At 48.0% G+C, this 19,850-nt stretch overlaps 1 protein-coding gene across 5 annotated transcripts in view; it reads right to left on the bottom strand.

The window, feature by feature from the left end:
* The window catches only part of DLC1 (DLC1 Rho GTPase activating protein), a 670,870-nt gene that overhangs the window by 66,472 nt on the left and 584,548 nt on the right, over window positions 1–19,850 (bottom strand). For 2 of the 5 annotated variants that reach the window (XM_069744431.1, XM_069744433.1), the window contains exon 1: window positions 6,314–6,584. The exons of 2 other annotated variants lie outside the window; for them this stretch is intronic. In XM_069744431.1, coding sequence (XP_069600532.1) covers window positions 6,314–6,350 — 37 coding nt within the window. In that variant the 5' untranslated portion in view covers window positions 6,351–6,584. Of the gene's footprint in view, window positions 1–6,313; window positions 6,585–19,850 lie in introns of those variants that run through there. One more of the 5 variants, XM_069744434.1, reaches the window with a different exon arrangement.

The raw sequence follows: 19,850 nt of genomic DNA, 5'->3' as shown, positions 1-19,850 counted from the left end.
AATGGGCAACTTATTTGCCACCATATGGCGCCCTAGGTTTCATTCACACAACTTTGTCCAGTAATTTAAAGACTATAGGTCTATATACTGTGCCATTGAATATCTCCATGATCCACCAATTTTATACAGATGAACACAGAGGTTCTTGATAATCGAAGTTTATCGAATGTGTGAGGAACGGTAGAGCAAGGAGGTATCTCTACCTGGCACAGCTTCAAAAGCAGAATAGACTCCACACAAGCAAAGAGAGCCTTCTCGTCTGTTAAATGTACCCTTCAGGACCTTGATAGCTGCCGTCAAGGGTCTGTGATTTGCTCCGCGCATATGATATTGGTGACCTAGGTTCTTGGCAGTGGCCATCACTCATTGGACAGAGCTGCGAGATGTTCAGCTGCATTCCACATTTACACTCGGTCTTTGCCAGAGCTGATAGTAGCTGATCACTGGCGGTGCCCGGAGTCAGACCACCACTGATCTTATATTGATGACATATTCTAAGGTCATCATCAATATCGTATGCCCGGACAATCCCTTTATGTGCTCATAGCATCAGTTAACTTTTAACTCTTGGTCAGCAAGGGGCCATTAAGTATCATTGGAATGTGAACCAAGAAAAGATGGCTCATCCACGTTGGCGTCCCAACTATCCAGTGATGGAAGATGTGGGAAAGAAAAGTCACAGCCAGATTTATGAGCCAGTAACCATGGATACCTAAGCGACTGCAATGCCCTGCACATGGGGTAAGCGACATAGGTTACATTTTTAATTGAAGGCATTTGCTAATATTATCATTACTTTACTACCTATTGGGATTTGATCTTGACAATGTGAATATCCCTTTAACACAACAACAATAATATGTTGGCAATAGAGAAAAAAAATGTACATAAAATATCAAACATTCACTCCTTGCTACAAAAGAACTAACATTATACAGCAGGTATAATCACTTATGCAGTCACATTATGAATGAATTTTCAATATTTAACACTAAAGGCCCAAAACACGGGAAAACTGGGCACACAAAGAGTTGGGGGTCGGGAGGCCCTTGGCCGGTCTGGACAATTTTGTTCACAAGTGTATGTGAAAAAAGACATTTTGTGTACACGTTAAAATTATAGGTTAAAAATTTTAATTTTAAGTACGAAAAAATATATACAGTATATTTTTATCCCATTGAATGGCATTCCGCATTTCATCATGCAAAATATTCTAATGGTCTCGTTCCAACAGCGCCTCTAGTGGCCAACCTGTGAACAGCAATGAGCACACCAGCATATTGTCATAAAGGATAGTCTGGCAAAAATGTACCGCATCGTAAATACCAAGTGCCACAAACTCTTCTAAAGCCGATGATAAAAGTGCATTTTAAAACAAGCGTCAAATATCTAAATAAAGGAATGTTACTGATATGCGAACACATCTGCCAAGCCTTTTCCACACATTCTTTTCATGCTGGATCTGTCAAGGAAATCTATGCAGAAAATGTTCAGGTGATATGAAAGGGACTGCCACCATCTGCCCTGATGGGGCAGAACTAAGTTGGTAGGTTAAAGACATCACCTAACACCAATTAGGCACGCTGCAGACCAGCAATAGCCTGTGGGCCAGATGGATGCTGAATTCTATCACCCTTCCTGGGCTGCTGACAGATTTATACTCTGAGGTTGGCCTACAATCTGTTACGGTATTATTTTTCAGATGAAGCACACAGAAATGATCTGACGTGCTGCACTTCACTCGCTGCTGTGAATAAGAGGCTTAGCAAATAAAGTGACCACAAAAAAAACCTCCTGAAGGAGGATCAAGCTGCCGGCAGCTTAGCAAATGTGCTACCACCCGTTAAAACAATTTTCAGGGTAAATAACTTTTCTCAGGAATAAGCGATACCTAGAACTTGCTATGGGGTCTTCTAAGTCCAAGACGTAGTTTATGTGGCCTCAAAACGTACAATGCAAAGCTAGTTAGCTGACCAGTCCAGAAAGTGATCTGGTGCAGCGCGAAGCTGGTGGGCCCTACTGAAGAGCTCCCCAAATATAAAAGCTCCCCAATTATTAAAAATCTCAGTACTGTTTGTTTCTTATGGGATAAAGTGACCCTTTCCTGCCCCCTAAGCTTCAGGGCCCAGGTTTGAGTGCAATCCCAGCACCAATCATAGTTACACCTTTGCCTTTAGGCCCAAAGAACAAGATTAATGAGATTGCCGGAGGCCATTCACCATTACTAGAATTTATTTATTTAATCGCTGTCCCTATCGGGGCTCACAATATAAATTCCCTATCAGTATGTCTTTGGAGTGTGGGAGGAAACCGGAGAACCTGAAGGAAACCCCCAGGGAGAACATACAAACTCCTTGCATATGTTGTCCTTGGCTACAATGCTAAACACTGGGCCACCATGCCATCCTAGAACTTCTTCGCACACTACCTATGATTGAGTCCTATGGCAGCCCACCACAAAATATCACTAGAGGCATAATTGAGTGATTTCTTGGGTGAACGTTTTCCTAGATCCAAGTTGGAAGTATCACTGAAAGGTGAAGGGAAGTCATCCATTGGTCTTATTATGACATCTATTAGCCCAATCATCTAAGACTAAACAATGAGCAGAGTTTTTGGTGGCTTCATCTTACCGAGCTTCTATCATCATCTGAAAAATTATTGTTACTACACATTGAGATACAGAGTTTTCCTACGGAACCTAATTTTAAATGTCGATTGGCCATTGGAAACCCTGTGATCTTTATCAGTACTGAAGAATGAACCCTACGAGTGGTCACCACATGTCTGCAGACTTCCAAGACTCAAGAAAATGAGTCTTCTGAAAAGTCAAAAGCACATTCCTCTCCACTGACTCCTGGAAATTGGACCTCTTAGGTTTTTATTTTTGGATATGGGTATAAAAAGCCTCTGAAGAAACAAATGTTTTATAGTTTTCCTATAATACAATATATTTAAGATGATATCACAAACTGATTTAGAGTATATGAGTGGAAGGTCAGATTCTACCTCTGGCATCTTATAAATCGTGTTAGTCGGCACAGAGGGAGCCCTGTGTACCCTCCATACTTAACACCAGCAGACCCATATGTTTTACTTGGAGGTAAGTAAACAAGCATGGCAGCTCCAGACACAAGGAAAATTTGTTTTCCAAGATATATATGGGTTTTTTACTACCAGCAGGAGGTGTTGCTTTTAGGGAGGGATCAAAAAGCAAATGTATGACATCATGGGCACCACTAACAGGAGGGGGGCATTTGCTTTCTAAAAGGCAGCAGACTAATTAGTGAGAACTTCAAAAGAAATGATTTCTCAGGCCTCCGACTTTAAATAATGCACATTCACATAAGAGTCCTTACAGCCCTCAAATTATACCATGCCTATAGCTGTACACTCAATCCATTTACCTAAGGCTCAAACCACATTTTGGATTTTTTTAGGCAACAGAATGTTGGAAAGTTACTCTGGACATACGCCTAACAATCAGAAGATCGACCCTTCTATGTTTAAAGGATCTTACTCCAGTTCTAAAAAGAACAATTTAATCAAATCTTTTAGATTTTGAATTAAAAAAAGAGAATATATTTACTGATCATTGACCTTGACCATTAGTAATCTAATGGGCAGAGAATGACAGTTGTCTAAGGAGGACTGAAAACACTAAACCGAATAGCAACGGGTCCAAACTATCAACAATCGTCTGGTGGAATTGAACACACGCATATAACAAATATATAAAGAACCCAAATATATATATATATGACGAAAAATGGAAAGCAGCACTCCACAAATGTTTTCAAAATATGGTGGACTTCATTGGGTCCACATGGTGTGGTGACATTTTGGCTTCCAAAGCCTTTTTCAAGCAGAAAGCTTTTTCTAAAAAAAAAAAAATATATACCGTATATATATACACACTTAGCAATACATCATCTCAGTAGTTTAGTAGACCTCACTATATCACCATTTTGGATGTGCTGCCCCCTTTTCTGGATTTGTATATCGATGATTGGGATCATGGTTAGTTTCACTGGGGGAGTATTGCCCCCATTTAGGCTGCTGTTTTTTCTAGATTAATAATGATTATTAAGAATAATACTAATATATATATTCCAAAGTGCCACAAGTGTACTGCTACTGCACTAAATAGAATATATGGAAGTGTTCTGTGTATTCCCCAGGGGGCACATTACTTTGCTCCCCTTATGTTTCTTTTCCTCACTTGCTTTTCCTTTCCTTCTAATTGTGTAAATATTTTCTTCCATTTCCATTGTATATTGTCCACGTCCCTAGTGGAAGGCTCCGGCCACCAGCAGCCCCCCAGGAGCAGTAGGTGCAGCCCCCCAGGGCTCCCGCCATCAGCAGCCCCCCAGGGCTGGAGCCCCCGTCCCCGGCGGAGCTCAAAGTCATTACTCGGCACAGAGCGGAGCCGGGTCCCTGCACCCCCAGCCCGGTGCCCGCGGTACCATGAGCAGAGCCGGGTCCCTGCACCCCCAGCCCGGTGCCCGCGGTACCATGAGCAGAGCCGCGTCCCTGCACCCCCAGCCCGGTGCCCGCGGTACAATGAGCAGAGCCGGGTCCCTGCACCCCCAGCCCGGTGCCCGCGGTACCATGAGCAGAGCCGGGTCCCTGCACCCCCAGCCCGGTGCCCGCGGTACAATGAGCAGAGCCGGGTCCCTGCACCCCCAGCCCGGTGCCCGCGGTACAATGAGCAGAGCCGGGTCCCTGCACCCCCAGCCCGGTGCCCGCGGTACAATGAGCAGAGCCGGGTCCCTGCACCCCCAGCCCGGTGCCCGCGGTACCATGAGCAGAGCCGGGTCCCTGCACCCCCAGCCCGGTGCCCGCGGTACCATGAGCAGAGCCGGGTCCCTGCACCCCCAGCCCGGTGCCCGCGGTACCATGAGCAGAGCCGGGTCCCTGCACCCCCAGCCCGGTGCCCGCGGTACAATGAGCAGAGCCGCGTCCCTGCACCCCCAGCCCGGTGCCCGCGGTACAATGAGCAGAGCCGGGTCCCTGCACCCCCAGCCCGGTGCCCGCGGTACAATGAGCAGAGCCGGGTCCCTGCACCCCCAGCCCGGTGCCCGCGGTACAATGAGCAGAGCCGGGTCCCTGCACCCCCAGCCCGGTGCCCGCGGTACAATGAGCAGAGCCGGGTCCCTGCACCCCCAGCCCGGTGCCCGCGGTGCCATGAGCAGAGCCGGGTCCCTGCACCCCCAGCCCGGTGCCCGCGGTACCATGAGCAGAGCCGGGTCCCTGCACCCCCAGCCCGGTGCCCGCGGTACCATGAGCAGAGCCGGGTCCCTGCACCCCCAGCCCGGTGCCCGCGGTACCATGAGCAGAGCCGGGTCCCTGCACCCCCAGCCCGGTGCCCGCGGTACCATGAGCAGAGCCGGGTCCCTGCACCCCCAGCCCGGTGCCCGCGGTACAATGAGCAGAGCCGGGTCCCTGCACCCCCAGCCCGGTGCCCGCGGTACAATGAGCAGAGCCGGGTCCCTGCACCCCCAGCCCGGTGCCCGCGGTACCATGAGCAGAGCCGGGTCCCTGCACCCCCAGCCCGGTGCCCGCGGTACAATGACCAGAGCCGGGTCCCTGCACCCCCAGCCCGGTGCCCGCGGTACCATGAGCAGAGCCGGGTCCCTGCACCCCCAGCCCGGTGCCCGCGGTACAATGACCAGAGCCGGGTCCCTGCACCCCCAGCCCGGTGCCCGCGGTACAATGAGCAGAGCCGGCTCCCTGCACCCCCAGCCCGGTGCCCGCGGTACAATGACCAGAGCCGGGTCCCTGCACCCCCAGCCCGGTGCCCGCGGTACCATGAGCAGAGCCGGGTCCCTGCACCCCCAGCCCGGTGCCCGCGGTACAATGAGCAGAGCCGGGTCCCTGCACCCCCAGCCCGGTGCCCGCGGTACCATGAGCAGAGCCGGGTCCCTGCACCCCCAGCCCGGTGCCCGCGGTACCATGAGCAGAGCCGGGTCCCTGCACCCCCAGCCCGGTGCCCGCGGTACCATGAGCAGAGCCGGGTCCCTGCACCCCCAGCCCGGTGCCCGCGGTACAATGAGCAGAGCCGGGTCCCTGCACCCCCAGCCCGGTGCCCGCGGTACCATGAGCAGAGCCGCGTCCCTGCCCCCCCAGCCCGGTGCCCGCGGTACCATGAGCAGAGCCGGGTCCCTGCACCCCCAGCCCGGTGCCCGCGGTACCATGAGCAGAGCCGCGTCCCTGCACCCCCAGCCCGGTGCCCGCGGTACAATGAGCAGAGCCGGGTCCCTGCACCCCCAGCCCGGTGCCCGCGGTACCATGAGCAGAGCCGGCTCCTTACGTGTGAGGATCATGATGTCCAGCTTCTCCTTACACATCAGTGGCTCCAGTGCTGGCACCTACAGGGCTCCTGTACAGACCACCCCGGAGAAGGATGGCACGGGCATCGCAGGTCAGTCCGGACCAGAAGACGCGTGCTGCCAAGTATCCACAGGTCAGAGCAGAGGTGTAATCCAGAGGGAGCCCCCCAGAGAAGCCATGGTGGGGTGGAGGGCTGCTGAGCGGAGGATCCTAGTCACCCAGAGACTGCTGCTCACTACTGCTGCTGGCAGCCCGGTCCAGCCTCTCACAGCAGCTCAGGGCGGGCCACCGTCCATCATCCATCCATCCCACCCTACACTGGGAAGAATCAATGACGCCTCCTATGTGCTGCCATACAGCGAGCGCCACCTACAGGCCACATCCTGAAACATGCACGGATAATGTGCAGACCTGGGACTTGGATTATTCTTACACTATATACATATATAATAATAATAATAATCTTTATTTTTATATAGCACCAACATATTCCGCACACCTGACACATATACTGCTCATTCTGATCATTTGTACCTCTTGTGTTCTGGCTATCACCATGGCTGGCACACGACAGTCCCCTCTCAGGGACAGACCTACATTGTGGCTCTAGGCCTCATTCACAAGTCATTGATTATCTCATTAGGCCTCATTCAGACATAAAAAAAAAAAACAACACGCTTCATCAGCTTTGGTAAAGAGTTTCAGCAGTTTTTTTCACTAGTGAAAAAAAAAAAGGGTTTTCCTCTTCTCCTATATAACAGTCCAGTGATGTCCGATTTTTGCACGGAGCTGTAGAATTTTATTGCCAAGTTTGTTCGGATCAATATCAGACATGTCTCGACGGCTGGGACCACCCGGCCCACCAAGGATCATGGACTTGTGAGCGGCCCCACAGACTGTCACAGCTATGAGCAAAAAATCAGACGGCACTTGTACACGAAAACTGACGTGTGAATGAGCCCTTATCTGTTTTATGTCGTTTTCATTCGCTTTTTTGGTCCGTTATCCGTTTTTACCATCAGTGTCACTTTAGATTCTCTGGGTCCGCTGGAGGTGTCAGACCAGTCACATCCGCAGTTCAATGTATCTGTATAGTGGATGGGCGCAGGAGCGGCCGGCGACTTCCGTGCGCTAGTCTAGCCTGTGATTAGGGCGCGTTTCAGTATTTTATCTCAGTATCTGTAATAAGCCGAAATCAGAGGAAAAGTATAACAGACACACGTCACCACTTCTGTATTTATCACCCACTGCTGGTTTTCACTCATCTGGCAAAATCAGGACAATTATGCCAATCACACTCTGACCAGACTGATCAGCGTCTGATCAGAGATTGTGGAGCAGAGCGTGATCCAATTTTGTCAGATGTGGGAAAAAAAAAAAAAAAAATGTCTCCATCTTCTCCATTATGTCAGTCCGTGAAAACCGGACTGCACTCAGATGTCATCCGAGTGCAGTCCAATATTTTCCACAGACTCAAAAAAAATGAATGGCTGAGTGCAATCCAACAATCAGATGCAATTTGCGCATGCTTTGATCTGAGGGAAAAAAATCAGACATTTGCATGACTCCATAAATACACTGATTGTGAGCCCTAATGGGGACACTAATGACGATATCAGTAAAGTGCTGTGGAAGTAATGGCGCTATATAAGTAAGCATAATAAATAATAAATGGCCCCATAGAATAACATGGGGACGAGTGCGATCCGTGAAAACAATGGATATCACTAGTCCAATTTTTGCAGTCGTCTGCACGAGTCCTAACGTGTCCGTCTGCAGATCCGTTAACCCACATGGATATAACAAAGACCAAAAACATGTTAGACATGACATATGTTTTTTTCACGGACCCATTGGCTTGTTTTGCTCTGCAAATTGGATCAAAATCAGAAATGCATCCAGATATCCAAATATGCCCATAGACTACAATGGGGAAGTGAAAACCCTATAGAACACATACGTGTAACTCAGAATGGTGACTAAATTGTAAAGAGCTTTAATACGGCACCATTCACTTCTGGGGCCCTATTATTCTTCTGGGTACAGAGGCCTACAGACATTTTTTTGGCATAATCTGCCGAATGTTATATTATGGTCTATGTCTATTGCAGGCTGACATGGAAGAAAGTAGATTTTGGTTACATACTGCCTCTTCCAGTACAACTGGTTATATTCCTCCACAGGACTCAGCGACCTCATGGATAAAGACAGGACATCTCCACCACTATAATGAGTATTTTATGCCTCTTACAATTCGTTTTTTGTAATTCTATAGGGTTTTTAGGGTTTGCAATATTCATAATCTAGGAGAAATAGTGAGGTCAGACTATTGTCACCCCCCGTCTTTCTATTCCAAGAAGTCCCTTCATTGCTAACAAGGCTCTGTGGCTTTTGTAGCAGCTGTTCCTGTTATTGCAACTTAGTCCTATTCATTACAATGGGACTGAGCTGCAATACCAATCATGGCCACTACAAAATGTGTGGTGCTGTGCCTGGTAGGCAATTGAGAATAGAAGCATAGGATTAAATTGGAACGATTGCAATCCGATTTTTAGTCGCACTGGGAGCGAGCCCTAAAGATAGTCATCAATATTATAGCTGTGGAAAACCTTTTTAACACCTTGTTTCCTGATCATTTTTCTTATAATAGGCAATGACATAATATAAAAACATGATCACATTTTATTAAAAACATATATGTAAGGTATTACAGCACCCGATAGTTGGTAAATCTCCATTATGTTCCGGAATATAATAAATGTATCACAATGGACTATCACAGTCCTCGTATGGCGCTTCCAGTACGTGTTGATTGGTAATGATTGAGTGCCAGAGATTTATTATATAATTTCTAAACCTTTCCCCCCCCCCAAAAGTAAGGAATAGTAGGTTTAAGGCCGGGGTCACACTTGCAACTGCAGTGCGAGAAACGCGCCTCAATACCCGGCAGCACTTGGGACCGGAGCGTGCGGCTGATGTATTTCTATGCAGCGGAACGCTCCGGTCCGAACCGCCGCGGCACTGCCGGGTATTGACGTGAGTTTCTCGCATTGCAGTTGCAAGTGTGACCCCGGCCTAAAATTAAAACTCTACATGAGCGATTCATCAAAGCTTTCGGAGGTAAAACCTTTGAAAAGTTGAAAATGTAGGCGTAGCTCAGAGTTGTGCTAAAATATTGCGACTTTTGTTGTTTTCACACCGGTTTCTACAGCTCCTCCAAAATGGTTGGAGGTGGGGAGAGACACCACAGCTCGTCTTATTCATGACAGATTGTGGCGTTTTCTACTGCAGATTTCTTACTCCAGGACCGGACTGGAGTAAGATTTCTGGCGTGGTGCGCATGGAGATTCACACCGCTAGTCAGATGCTCCTGCACCTTCCTTGCACCTCTTCATGGATCGGGAGCATCTGACTCCAGCACGCCCCTCATCAAGACCAACGTGAACAATGCCGGTCTTGATGAATCAAACATCCTCTGTTTGCTCTGCAGGTTATGATTCTGCATCAATTCCTTTATCAACATTGTATTTAACAATTGCCATTTCAGTAATTTTCTGATATGTTCTTAAAATGGTTAATTCCGGCGAAAATGAGAAGTCTGGAGTCGCTCTATGTGACGGTAGTCTGCCAAATCGTAATAGAGTGCGTTGCACAATTCCCGTGTAGGTGGGCTGTCACGTAATAGCATGTAAGTGATTTGCATACTCGCGGTCCCATACCGCCTAGAGCCACCCAGTTTCCCTTAAAGGAAGAAAATTGAGTCTAGTTTGCGAGTTCCATAAAGGTGGCCATGTGACCACCCACCTGCACAGGGTAAAATGGCAGAATAATGACAGGGTGAGCTTCTCACACTGTCACAGTTCGGCAGTCTGCAGTCATAAAGAGTAACTGCAGACTTTTCAAATCAGGCTGAAAAAAAAACCCTTTAAATATGGATTCAAACTGAAAATAGTTTTCATTAGTAAAACTGACAAAATATTTGAAGACGTGGGATAGTGCTGATCCATGTCCTCCAGAACTATGTTCTGTTTCATGTGCGTTTAGGAACCACTTATCACCTTTAAAGCTCATACTCACTTGTGAGAAACTCGGATGAGTCTCGCACGCCAACACCCGGCTCTCAGGAGCGGAGCGTTCAGCTTCATGTATTCCTATGCAGCCACACGCTCCGCTCCTGAGTGCCGGGTGCAGGGCAGGGTATTGACGTGCGAGACTCATCCGAGTTTCTGGCGAGTATGAGCCCTTACCTGAACAGACAGAACAAATCTGGTAGATACTGATCATCTCAATGCTGCTGCACACTGCACTTATCGCTGATGCGATAAATCTGTGAGAGCGTGCCGCAAACAGTTGTGTTGTAGGAATAAAAAGTAATATTAGCAGTTCAGTCTTAAAGGATCAGTTTTCCCTGGTTTGAATCATGCGCAGGTTCCCTTTAAGAAGCAATAGTCCAATTCGAACTATGTTTTTATATGGATGCAAGCAGAAATTGTGTAATTATCATGTAACTGACACATGTACATGTGGAGTGCAGCCTCCAGAGCTGGCTACAGACATTTAAGACCCTGATTCATCAATAATACCGCAGTGTCAGTGACAATATCCCAACACTAATCACAGTGCCCCTAGCAGTAGCCACAGGTCCCCCACAGTCAGTCATATGGTGCCTAATCAGTACCAGCACCCACAGTGACAGTCACTATGTAAGAAGATGAACCGGACCAGGGGTGCCTCTCTTGCGCCGGTTCTGGAACTGTCGGGACTGTCACCATTGTTGCACAGGCAGAGCTTTCTGGCCCGGACCAACCTTTACACTTGTCAGCAGGGGGCGGGTCAGGGATAAAAAGGGCTGCACGTGGGAGAAAGGCAGGAGTTCTGGCGGGAAGACGGAGTGCGCAGCAGGGTGAGGTGCAGGCCTTTATAGCGGAACATCTTGTAAATTTAGGCCCACCTAGTGCAACCCCTGTAACTGTGTGCGTGCGACCTAGCCTTGTGACTGAGCCAGTGCGTACCGACTCCCTCCACGCCTGCACTGCGGAGCAGAGCCACGCTCCGTTGATACCGTATAAAGAACTGAGACCAGTACGTGGAAAGCGCGTGTACGGGAACTCGCCTAGTATCCCATGACTCTATCTGCATCGAGGAACCGGACCTCCGTCTATCCAGGACCACCCCGAGACAACACGTGCCACTGTTGTCGGTGCCACCGTTGGAAACCAAGATGCTACAATCAAGAAACCGACAGACTGATAAGTTGTATTCTTCTTTCCAGGGCCGGCGTCAGCACCCGGGTAAGTGCCGGGGCACTGGCGAGACGGGGGAGGGGGGGGGCACCTACCATGTGGCAAGTTGAGCAGTACTTTGCCTCAGGTGGCACTGCCGTCGCTGAAGAGAGGGGCGGCAGATTTTGCCGATGCAGTAACTGAATTTGCGTTGCAGGTTCAGTTACTACTCTATTATACAGGGCTCCGAGTCCACTCCCAACCGTCCCAAATCCCCTCATCCAGCCCTCCCCCACTCATGTGACCGGTCACATGATCATGACATCATCACAGGTCCTGAAGCTGAAGTTACTCCTCTCATCCATCTGCTCGGGCTGCTCATATAAGGCCGTTCTGTGCACAGGACCTGTGATGTGGTCACAGGAGGGGAGGAGTCAGAGGTCACATGATTAGTGGCCGTAGTGTATGCAGGACTCTGCTGTGCTGGTTGTCATGGTGCTGGATGAGGGTAAGTATGTGTGGGGTCAGGAGGGGTTTGCAGGGTGGATGTAGCAGAGCCGTGTATGTACGAAGTATATGGAGCAGAGCCGCGTGTGTATGAGGTGTACGGAGTGGAGCTGTGTGTGTAGAAGGTGTGTGGAGCGGAGCTGTGTGTGTACTTCATGTACGGAGCGGAGCCATGTGTGTATGAGGTGTACAGAGTCGGGCCATGTGTGTATGAGGTGTAGGTAGCGGAGCCATGTGTTTACGAGGTGTACAGAGCAGAGCCATGTGTGTACGAGGTGTACGGAGCGGAGCCATGTGTGTACGAGGCGAGGTGTACGGAGCGGAGCCACATGCGTATGAGGTGTACGGAGCGGAGCCGTGTGTGTACAAGGTGTGCGAAGCAGAGCCGTGTGTGTACGGGGTGTGCAGAGCTGAGCTGCGTGTGTACAAGGTGTATGGAGCAGAGCCGTGTGTACAGGGTGTACGAAGTGGAGCCGCGTGTGTACTGGGTGTACGAATGGAGCCCTGTGTGTACAAAGTGTACGGAGCTGAGCCATGTGTGCACAGAGCAGAGCCTGGGATGTACGGCGTGGAGCCGCATGAGTACAAGGTGTATGGAGCAGAGCCGCATGTGTACAAGGTTTACAGAGTGGAGCCTTGTGTGTACAAGGTGTACGTAGCGTGGCCGCGTGTGTACAAGGTGTACAGAGCAGAGCCACATGTGTACAAGGTTTACAGTATTGAGCCATGTGTGTACTGAGTGGAGCCGTGTGTGTGCGCGAGGTGTACGGAGCGGAGCCTTCCGTGTACGAGGCATGCAAAGCGGAACCGTGTGTGTATGAGGTGTGCGGAGCTGTGCGTGTACGAAGTCGGTGTATGGTGCGGAGCAAATTTCATACCTTCCAACCGTCCTGGATCCAGCGGGACAGTCCCGATTTTGAGAATCTGCCCCGCTGTCCCAGCCGGGAGCTTACTTTTTCCGCGGACACAGGAGCACACGGCGGGGCCCCGAGGAGCACTTTAAAACTCGCACGTGACATTCCACTGGAAGTGATGTGCTGGAAGCTGACTGGAAAGGAAATAATTTTGGGAGGAGATTGTGACGGAACCATGGAGGCACGTCAGAGAATGCTTCAGATCCATCACTGTGTCCTCCTCCGACAGTGTGGACAGCGGGATCACCTTCGAATAGTCATTTTGCTATCAGGTCAGATTAATATTGAGGATCTGAGAGGCCAGTAGTACGGTACCTTTTTAAAAGTGCCAGCCACTCCATCCCTAGTCAGCCCCATTGCTCTCTACCATGCAGTAAATTTCTATTTTGCAAAGTTTCAGCATCTTGTCAGTAAATACTTAGTAACATTCCCCTTAAGTTACAAAGGAAATAACATTACTGTAATGAACAGCAAAGTGTCTGCAGACAAAAGCCATGTTTCCGATTGTCACCAGCAGAGAAGGTGTTTTTTCTTCTCCGCTGAACATCTAGACAATAATAATAATAACAATAAATACAATTCTATATACTTTCATTGTCTTATTCATGACCAAATCCTGCAACTGAACAGCAGACATCGAGGATCATACACAGCCATGGAAATATATGAGATAAAATGCTGCCATTACCAATTAGATTATGTCAATCAATAAAGTGAGGAAATTCCGCTGCAAATCCAGAAAGACCCTCATTGTCCCCTTAATTGCCGTCCTCTGCACATGACTAGACCATAACACTTCTGTATACTGGAGTTCTAAGGAAGATTTATTATGGGATGGCGCACATGTGACCCTCACTATATAGCCACTGGTCATCTCTTTGTCACAGCCTATTAAGAACAGACGCTACGTACTCTGGTCATATGCTTTTCACCAAATATCTTAAGAAGGGTGAAGAGGTCGCACCCAAACTCCTAAATCAGCATTTTATCAGTTATCCCTGTGATGTGTAAGGCGCTGTGATGATTCTCGGCTACTTGCAAATTGGGCCATATGGTGTAGTGCTATGTAGCAAAACTTTGTAAAGCGCAGCTCTCTACTTTGATGGTGCACATTAGTTTATTAAAAACCATCTGTCAGCAGGTTTTGAGAGCAAGCGTAATGTAGGGAAAGAGACTCTAATTCCAGCGATATATCACTTACTGGTGCAGCAGTTGTGACCCAGGCTGAGTTTTTAGATGTAGTCTGTAGCAGAGCTCAGAAAACTAAACCCCGTCTACACCATCATTGTATATTGACAGCAAGCTGCTAATCAGCGGAGGTGGTGTGGTCGGACCAGGGCTCATGGGTGCATCAGTCCAAGCAGTGATCATCTCCTGGGGATAAAACACTCCTTGTGTTGAAACAAAAACACACAGCCTAATACTATAAGTGACTCAGTGTCTCTACCCCTACACCGTGCCTTCAGATTACATAGCAAAAACCTGCTGACAGAATCCCTTTAAAATATGTAGTGCTGCCAAATTCCCATGTAATGTCTGTTGCAATTATTAAAACAGACTTTATAGTTTAGCTGAGAGTATAGTATAGTTATCCTGCAGAATCTCACTTTCAGGCATTAGGTATCGTTCACACAGGCACTGGATTCTTGTATCAAAACAAGGTGATGTTTAGTGTACACTAATTGCAGAGTACCAAGCAAAACCATACACATTAATTCCTAGTCTGTTGTAGGTGCTAACTAAACAACACTGACCCTGGCTACTCAAACACGGCTGAGCTAGTCCCAATCTGGTCAAGCAAAACAGCTATCATCCATGCCAACCAGTGATACCGTATTTTTCGGACTAAAAGACGCACTTTTTCCCCCCCAAAAAAGGGGGGAAAATGGGGGGTGCGTCTAATAGTCGCAATGCAGGCTTACCTAGGTGGCAGAGGTGCGGTGGCAGAGGTCCGGTGGCAGAGGTGCGGTTGCGGGGGTGTGGCGGCAGAGGAGGCGCAGTAAGCGGGGTCCCTTTCCCCGGTATGGTGATGCAGCAGGCCCGGTATGCAGCAGAGCCGGGTGAATCCTCTTGTTATCGGTGGTGGCGGCCATTTTCCGGAGGCCGCGCGTGCGCAGATGGAGCGCTCTTCTTCCCGGGGCTTCAGGAAAATGGCCGCTGCGATCTCCATCTGCGCACGCACGGCCTCCCGCGGCCATTTTCCTGAAGCCCCGGGAGCAGAGCGCTTCATCTGCACACGCGCGGCCTCAGGAAGATGGCCGCGCCCACCGATAACAAGAGGATTCACCCGGCTCTGCTGCATACCGGGCCTGCTGCATCACCATACCGGGGAAAGGGACCCCGCTTCCTGCGCCTCCTCTGCCGCCACACCCCCGCAACCGCACCTCTGCCACCGGACCTCTGCCACCGCACCTCTGCCACCTAGGTAAGCCTGCATGGTACGCCAGGGACCCCTCTCACGCCATACCTCTCACTGCACCTCCTGATCCCAGCACCTCCTGATCCCAGCACCTCCTGATCCCAGCACCTCCTGATCCCAGCACCTTCTCATCCCAGCACCTTCTCATCCCAGCAACTCCTGATCCCAGCACCTCCTGATCCCAGCACCTCCTGATCCCAGCACCTCCTGATCCCAGCACCTTCTCATCCCAGCACCTCCTGATCCCAGCACCTCCTGATCCCAGCACCTCCTGATCCCAGCACCTCCTGATCCCAGCACCTCCTGATCCCAGCACCTTCTCATCCCAGCACATCCTGATCCCAGCACCTCCTGATCCCAGCACCTCCTGATCCCAGCACCTTCTGATCCCAGCACCTTCTCATCCCAGCACCTTCTCATCCCAGCACCTCCTCATCCCAGCATCACCCCACCTTGCCTCCTGTGACCCTGCTCTGCCACCGCCATAAGATACTGTAAATTCGGACAATAAGACGGACCCCCATGTTATAAAAAATCTTTTTTTCTGCAATTTTCACCCCAAATTTGGGGTGCGTCTTATGGTCCGGTGCGTCTTATAGTCCGAAAAATACGGTACTTGCAGTCTGGTTCACACGGCCTGTGCAGGCTCTTCTCAGAGAGAGATTCTGGCTTGTGTCTCTCTTCAGCTTCAACACAAATCCACTCTGGTCAGCTTCCCCCCAGATGACTGATTAAGGTGAACACCTAGCCCGGTTATATGCAGAGCCTGCCAGGGGCACCTAATCAGGGCCTGTAGAGCACGGATTTAGCCCTAGCTTGGTTTTGCGACAATTCACACATTGATAACATTCTTGGTGTCCTTCTATTAAAGTAAAAAAAAAATACAATGGTCACTGAAATAACTAGAAATAGTTTTAAATTGACTGAAAATCAACTAATGAAAATGATGAGCTGTGCATAACTCCACCCATAGCACTGATTACCAGCTCCCTGTGTACACTGTACATTGTCAGCAATGCCAATCAGTGAGGAGGGTGCGGTTACACAGATTAGCTGGACTTCCTGGCACAAGACACCTAGTCCTGCAGTGATAATCTCCTGCTGATGGAATTGAAACAGGCTGCTGAGGAAATTACACATCACTGGAATCTGGGCCTCTGCCCCTACATTATACTGTTCTCTGATTAGCTAGCAAAATCCTGCTGAGAGATTCCCTTTAAGGTTTCATGCACGTGAATATATATACCCCATATGAAACTGTTTTGCACCTTTGTACTGATATATTTTATTTTTAGAGTTGGACGATGTTGTACATGATTCAATGTATGGTCCTATTATTATGCTTTGCCTATATAACACCCATAATATTTTGCAGAGTTCTACAGACATTGTCATCGCTGTCCCAATTGGGGCTCACCATCTAAATTGCCCATCATGATGTATTTTCAGTGCGGGAGGAAATCCACACAACATATCTCACATAAGTGAAAGATGTCCGCCGTTTTTGGATACTTTTATCTCTGTCGCCCTTTCTTATTTTCCAGGTACATAAATGCCTGCTAGATAATTTAGTTACACTGCATTATCTAGGCTTTTTTCTCTGCAGATATGTATGAGTCAGAAAGTAGAAGCCCCTTACACATCAGACCAATGTTAGCTGGAACTACCAATATGAACAGTATCACTATAATGTGTATGGGGCCTCCCGACTCTCTCCCTACAGGTAAGGCTACTTTCACACTGGCGTTTTTTGCAATATGTCGCAATGCGTCGTTTATGGCCAAAAAACGCATCCTGCAAAGTTGTTTGCAGGATGCGTTTTTGCCCCATAGATTAACATTAGTGACGCATTGCGACGCATTGCCACACGTCGCAACCATCATGCGACGGTTGCGCCGTGCTGTGGCGGACCGCCGGGAGCAAAAAACATTAAATGTAACGTTTTTGCTGACGACGGACCGCTTTTTCCGACCGCGCATGCGCAGCCGGAACTCCGCCCCCACCTCCCCGCACCTCACAATGGGCCAGCGGATGCGCCGGAGAAATGCATCCGCTGCACCCGTTGTGCGGCGCATCAAACGCTAGCGTCGGAATCTCGGCCCGACGCATTGCGACAGGGTGATTCCGACGATAGTGTGAAAGTAGCCTAAGAAGAATTTGGCATGTTTGACTTTGGAGCGCCGGTCCATTTGTTCTCCCTTATGTAGGCCGCTTCTAGAAGAGTCTGGCAGGGGCTATCTCATAGTATGGCTGACAGCAATCTATTGTGAATAGTGGAGAGGTTGGGCTTAAGAATACGTGTTTTTGGTATTTTACATCAGCCACTATAGAAAAAGCAGAAAATAATGACTTACAACTATGGCAAGTCAAGACTTATGTACATTTATAATAACACACTATGATTTTTCAAACCACAAACGACATGACTCTGTTGTCAGGTGTCCCAGGATGAGGGGCACCTTCCCTGTCCCTACAAGTATGGGTGCCCTAGCTTGTCCTGTTCCCTGGATTACTTCTGATGGTGAAGATGTTGGGGCCACGTAGCTTGCCTTAGCTCCTGAATCCGCCTTGAGTCTGTACTCTTCCCCCACTCAGGGAATAGGGGAGTAGTAATGTAGCATAATACACTAACTAGACTAACAAGGCAATACGAACAGGGATAAAGAAAAATACCAATCATACAAATATACACACACAAATAACAGAGGTATGCTCTGGGGAGTGGAGGATGGCGTTAAAACAGAGTTGTAGAAGAAGTGGAATTATTACACAATCAAAACCTAGCAACAGTCACATAAATCCAAACCCCTTCTCCAACAGCAACCACCACCAACCTCCAGCCATGCAGCAGAAGCTAGATCTGACAATGAGAGATAGCCAGGGCCCAGATTCTATAGGGGATGGGAGTGGCTAACAGTGAACAGCTGAGCCTTAATGCAGGAAAGCTTCCAGGAGCTCTCATCTGAGCAGATTAACCCCAGCACTGCTAAAAGAAATCTGCACCGCTTAATATGACGGTGAAGTTCTTCTAATCAGTGCAGAAGTAGGAGAAATCAGACGCTGTGGTCTTCTAGTTTCTCTCTGTCACGATAAACCTGTGACAACAAAGCTGCACTTGACTTTGATGAGAAAAATCAATATATACTTGCCCAGCAAATGACATGTAACAGCCCCATATTAGTCTATAGACATCTTTTTCTGTGCACCAAGAGCAGTAACCAATGAATATGCCAATTTATACATTACAAACACAATGCCTTATTTACATGTAGCTACCAACATGATTTATGGCAATTATTTTTCTAGAATGTCAATCCGTTCGTAAGTCTGTCTATCTTCCCACCCATCTTTTTTATTCCTCTCATACTTATGAATAAATTGGTTCTTTTAGAATGTATTATTTATTAGATATCTCATACTAATTAGAGAAGTATGCTGCGGTGGAGTCACAATATGACCTCCAAGGTCAGACCCTTCAAGGCTAAGCCAGAGCTGATTTTGAGCAATCACAACATTTTGCATTACTGAGCTTCAATCTTAGCTAAAAATAGATAGAAGATTGTACAATGAAATGTAGTGAAGTAGGAAATCTTGAAAATAAACATTTTGGAATTTGGAGAAATATGTATTTTGTAAAAAATAAAAAGCAGAGAACCATTTGTTATGTGTGGTAGAATACTCAACTATAGTTACAAGTAAAGAGCTACAGTATTAGAATGGTTCACACATACACAGACGTAGAGATGATCGAATATCGAGCGTCATCGAATTCTTTCCAAACATTCAAGTTACAGTAAAACTGATTTGCTCATCTGTACAGATAAGGAAACATTGGAAGATTTCTTCTTCTTTTTTTTTTTATTTTTCAATGTATGATACCATTCTAGAAAAAAATTGACTCTAGTAATTGTTGTAGTAACATAGTAACATAGTTAGTAAGGCCGAAAAAAGACATTTGTCCATCCAGTTCAGCCTATATTCCATCATAATAAATCCCCAGATCTACGTCCTTCTACAGAACCTAATTGTATGATACAATATTGTTCTGCTCCAGGAAGACATCCAGGCCTCTCTTGAACCCCTCGACTGAGTTCGCCATCACCACCTCCTCAGGCAAGCAATTCCAGATTCTCACTGCCCTAACAGTAAAGAATCCTCTTCTATGTTGGTGGAAAAACCTTCTCTCCTCCAGACGCAAAGAATGCCCCCTTGTGCCCGTCACCTTCCTTGGTATAAACAGATCCTCAGCGAGATATTTGTATTGTCCCCTTATATACTTATACATGGTTATTAGATCGCCCCTCAGTCGTCTTTTTTCTAGACTAAATAATCCTAATTTCGCTAATCTATCTGGGTATTGTAGTTCTCCCATCCCCTTTATTAATTTTGTTGCTCTCCTTTGTACTCTCTCTAGTTCCATTATATCCTTCCTGAGCACCGGTGCCCAAAACTGGA

Source organism: Ranitomeya imitator, chromosome 1, assembly GCF_032444005.1.
Source record: "Ranitomeya imitator isolate aRanImi1 chromosome 1, aRanImi1.pri, whole genome shotgun sequence".
NCBI lineage: Eukaryota > Metazoa > Chordata > Amphibia > Anura > Dendrobatidae > Ranitomeya > Ranitomeya imitator.
The sequence above is the reverse complement of the archived record's forward strand: the minus strand, read 5'-3'. Positions and strand labels throughout refer to the sequence as shown.